Source organism: Tupaia chinensis, unplaced genomic scaffold (assembly GCF_000334495.1).
Source record: "Tupaia chinensis unplaced genomic scaffold, TupChi_1.0 Scaffold000037_4, whole genome shotgun sequence".
Lineage (NCBI taxonomy): Eukaryota > Metazoa > Chordata > Mammalia > Scandentia > Tupaiidae > Tupaia > Tupaia belangeri.
Window position 1 is genome coordinate 1,370,995 of NW_006159487.1, and position 4,237 is coordinate 1,375,231.

Below are 4,237 nucleotides of genomic sequence, written 5' to 3' on the forward strand. Positions count from 1 at the left end.
GTCGGCGGGGGTGGGGGGGGGGGTTGCAGTTGCCCTGGTCTGCTCCTCACACCCAGGACCCAGCAGAAACCAGGGTGCTGGAGGGGGCCCAGATGATCCCACCTGCTCTGCACATGTGTGCACGTGTGTTCTCAGAGCGCCGTGCCCGCCACTGCCCTGGGCAGCCAGGCGAGGCCCCCTGGAGGAGTCCGCGCCACACGCTTTGCCCATCTGTCCTGGGCAGCCCTGGGTGTGTGCCCAGCTATCTGAAGGGGCCTTTGCCCACCCTGGGGCAATGGCTGGGATGCAGGTGACAGAATTCAGAGGGAAGCGAGCTGAGAGCCACGGTTCTGGATAGGCGAAAGTACGCGGGACAGAGCGCGCTGCAAACACAGGCTGCCTAGTGGCCTCCTGGCTTGTGCAGACCTGCGTCTCTGCGGGCAGCTCTCAGCCTGGGGAGGGGCAGGAAAGGGCCCGCTGAGTGTCTGCAGGAGGCAGGAGCTTGGGGCTGGTGACGGGCAAGGGACCCTCAGGTTGGCCCTGCCCTCAGAGCTCTGAGAGTGGCCGCACCTCCCCCTTGATGAGACAGAGGCTTGGTGTGACACCTGGAGGGACTCTGCTGGCTGCTCGGCTGAGCAGGGGTGCCCCAGAACTGGCTCCTCTCCCTCAAGGGCCTCGGAGCTAGCGCATGTGCACGCAGGGCTCCTAACAGAAAGGACGCCCGCGGGCACCTGCTGCCCTCCTGCGGGCCTGTGAGGGCCAGCCATGCTGCGGAGACCCGTGCCCACCCATTTGCCCCACAGCACAGCCACAGCGGTCCCGGCTGGGGTTTCTGGCCTCATCCTGGATGTTTATAGGACACCAGGCCCCTCGCACCGGCCCGGGCCCCACCGGGGCCTTTGCTGTCTCACAGCTGCCCTGGCCATTTAACCAGCCCCTGCCTCGGGGAGGCCACGACCCACCACCGCCTCGCTCGGCCCAGTGCCTTTGGTGGTGGAGGGGTGGGGAGAGCTGCTTGGACAGCGGTGCGTGCCCTCACAGGTGCCGGGGCCCGGCTGTGTCCAGTCCAAGGCAGGCTTTCTCAGGGGAGGGTTCTGCGGGAGAAACCTCTCCGGATGCCCTGGGAAATGCCAGGGTGTCTACGGTGACAGCAGAATGTCGGCCCCTCCTCTGCCCAGCCGAGGACACTCTCTGATAGCCCCAGGCTCAAGGACCCAGAAGGCACGCGTGAGTCTGAGGGTTCCCCGCAGGTTGCAGGCCATGGGGAGGGTGGCCTGGCGCACAGAGCCGTGTTGGGCAAGGCAGGCAGGGAAGGCTGCTACCCTGTCGCCATGGAGATGGAGGCGTGGTCAGATGCTGCTATTCTTAGCCCTGTGGTGCCATTGGTGGCATGCTGGGGACACAGGAAAGCAGGAGGCTCTCCATCAGGCACTGCCATGACAGGTGGCTGGGGACACCCTGGGGCCGTGGCTCACCCTGCTCTAGGGCAGGGCCCTGGGGAGAGTAGCACCAGCAGACATGGGGCTGCAGGGGGAGAGGAGGCGAGGCCCCTGGTGGCCTCTGGGAGGGGATGCAGCGGGGCTGGCCATGCAGCAAGCCTCCCTTGGGCCTGGCCTGCAGCTCCTAGGTGGGGCTAAAGCCCCAGGACAGCAGAGGGGCGTGACCCTGGCAGGGGCAGGGGGTCTCTGTCTGTCTGCCGAGACTTCTTGGGTCTGACTGAGCTAGGTCCCAGCGGGAGGGATCCTCTGTCCAGGGCCAGGTCTGGTCTGCCCATCCCCCGCTATTCCTCCATTCAGTCATGGCCACCTGCTGACCCCACCCTGAAGACACGCTCCTGCCTGTCACTTTCATCTCTGTAACAGGGCCCGCTCCCTGCCCGCAGGACATGACAGGAGCCCCCCAGTGCCTCTGAAGAGATGAGAAGAGGTCCCAGGGCCCGAGGTCACAGCGGGCAGATCAGGGGATGGCAGGGGGTCTGCATTGCCACCCAGTGACCCGGCCAGGACAAAATTCTGCAGCCACCACCCCTAGGTCCAGAGAGGGCGGGGTGACCCGGAGAGCACCCAGCCCGATCCCCGCCCCTACAGGGCTCCAGAGGGCCTCACAGGTGCCACCACGGTGGAGCTGCTGCAAGGCCAGGGCCTGCGATGGCCCCTTGGCAAGGCTCTAAGGTCCCTTGGCCCAACCGCCCCTTGTGGCCTCTCACCGTTGACAGTCAGGGTCACCTCTCTCTCTCCGGCCCCCACCCGGGGCACCACGGCCCTGCACACGTATTTCCCAGCATCCTCCTGGCGGACGGACTTGAGGGTCAACGTCTTTTCGTTGCTCAGGACCTAGGAGAGTTGGAGGGTCAGAGAGCAGGGGCAATGCCTCTGGGGGTGCCGGCAGGAGGCAGGTGGCCTGGGGTTGTACAGGGAGGCCCCACTGCGTGGGCCCATGTGGGACCCCCAGGCCTTCTCGCACAGGGAGGGGCGCCACCCCCTGCTCCACCGTGGCTGCCCCTTCCAGGCTGGTCACGCCTGGGAAAACTCCCTGGGGCTGAGCCGGGTCCCAAGTCATTTCAGTACCCCCCGGGGTTCAGCCAGGGTGGGGAAGGCGGACTGCACAGACCCGGCCTGGGGGCGGTGCCCTGCCGCTGTTTCCTGTCTGCAGGATGGGGTCCCGCCTCACGGTGCAGGTCGGCCGTGGGGAGGGGTTCCTCTACCCCAGGGCTCTCGCCGTTCCCCCTGGTGGGGCACCTCACGCACCCCAGAGGGGCACTCGGAGAGGATAGGCAGACGGGGCTCTGAAGGGGCGCATGGGGGCTGTGTGTGCCCCTCGCCACTCTTCTCAGGCTAAGGCTAAGGGTGTCTGTGCTCCGGCGAGGTGGGTCTGGGGCTGTCCCCTCCCGGCTCGCCGGGGTCCTCGCGACCCCCATGGACAGCAAGCACCTAGAAGCCAGGCCTGGGGGCTGCCGACTCACCACACCCGAACCCCGCTTCATCCAGACGACGGTCAGGGAGGGGTTGCCGGTCCAGGCGCAGCTGAAGACGGCATCGGAGCCCAGGTCCACCTGCACGGACTGCGGCTCCTGGCTCAGCCGGGGCCCGACTGCGGGGGAGCAGGCCGGGCTCAGGTGACAGGGCTCTGGGGAGCGCTCCCCTCTGGTCTGTACCACCCACTGCCCGGCCTGTCCCCTCGGTCTGTGCCTCCTGCCTGCCTGGGGCGGGAGAGGACCCGAGTGAGAGGCAGGTGGCCCACTGAGGGCTCCCGGGGTGGCCTGGGGCCCGATCTCTGCCTCCATGGCTCAGTCGGTGCATGAGTGGGCCTTGCCCTGGTTGGGACCGGGCCTCGGGGCACAGGCTCTGGCCCGAGTTGGCTCTGCCATGCAGCTCAGGGCCTCACGGGCCACCCTGACTGCCGTGTCCTGGCCAGTTCACCTGCATCCTGGGCCACCCCCCCAGTGCCCACTCCTGCCACCTTCTCAGGCACCGCCGTGGTCGCGGCCACTGCCCCGCGGGCGGCAGTACTGAAGGAGCCAGGCCAGGGTGCAGTGCTGAAGGAGCCAGGCCAGGGTGCAGTGCTGAAGAAGCCAGGCCAGGGTGCAGTTTTAACTGGGTGCTTTCTTCTTTTTGTCTCTTATGTTTCTATCTGAAATGGCGCTATCTTGGGCCGCAGGCTGACAGCGAAGAACAGGCGTGGAGCCAGGGGAACGCGCCCTCCGCCACAGGGCTGGCAGCCCGGAGGGGCTGCTGAGGCCGCGGGAGGCCACAGGGAGGGCCCGGCAGCACCCATGGCCCAGAGCGAAGGCAGTCTCTCAGACCTTGAATTCTCCCTGTGCAGCGCTCTGTGCTGAATCAATAAGCAGATGGTTTTCCCTGGGACAAGGACTGAAGGTGCGGGCTGGCCTCCTGGGCTCCTCCCGGGCCTCCCCACCCAGGACTCAGCCAGGACCGTCTTGTGGTGCCCCTGCCTCCCTCTCTGCCCACACGAGACCAGCTCCTGGCCTCTGACCTGCCGAGTGCTGGAGGGCCCTGCTGGCAGCTTCTCCCCTTCCCCAGCAGGCCCCCACTCGGCCTGCCACCCTGCCCTGGTCCGCAGAGGGTGCAGTGCTGGGGTCAGGCCAGGCGGCCCAGGTGCAGAGAGCCAGGCAGGTCTCAGTGCCCCTTGAAGGGAGCAGGTGGGGCCCAGACCGCAGGCAGGCAACCAGTGAGAGTGGGACATAGAAAGCCACAGAACCGCCTGCTGGGCCGGGGTGAGGGGCTGGCCGGGGTGAGGG

General features: G+C 67.3%; 1 protein-coding gene across 1 annotated transcript in view; it reads right to left on the minus strand.

Moving 5' to 3' along the window:
- The window catches only part of KIRREL3 (kirre like nephrin family adhesion molecule 3), a 395,674-nt gene that overhangs the window by 18,561 nt on the left and 372,876 nt on the right, over window positions 1-4,237 (minus strand). Inside the window, exons 12-13 of the mRNA XM_006140642.3 lie at window positions 2,942-3,069; window positions 2,186-2,312 (exon numbers count right to left, since the gene is read on the minus strand). Coding sequence (XP_006140704.1) covers window positions 2,186-2,312; window positions 2,942-3,069 — 255 coding nt within the window. The remainder of the gene's footprint in view (window positions 1-2,185; window positions 2,313-2,941; window positions 3,070-4,237) is intronic.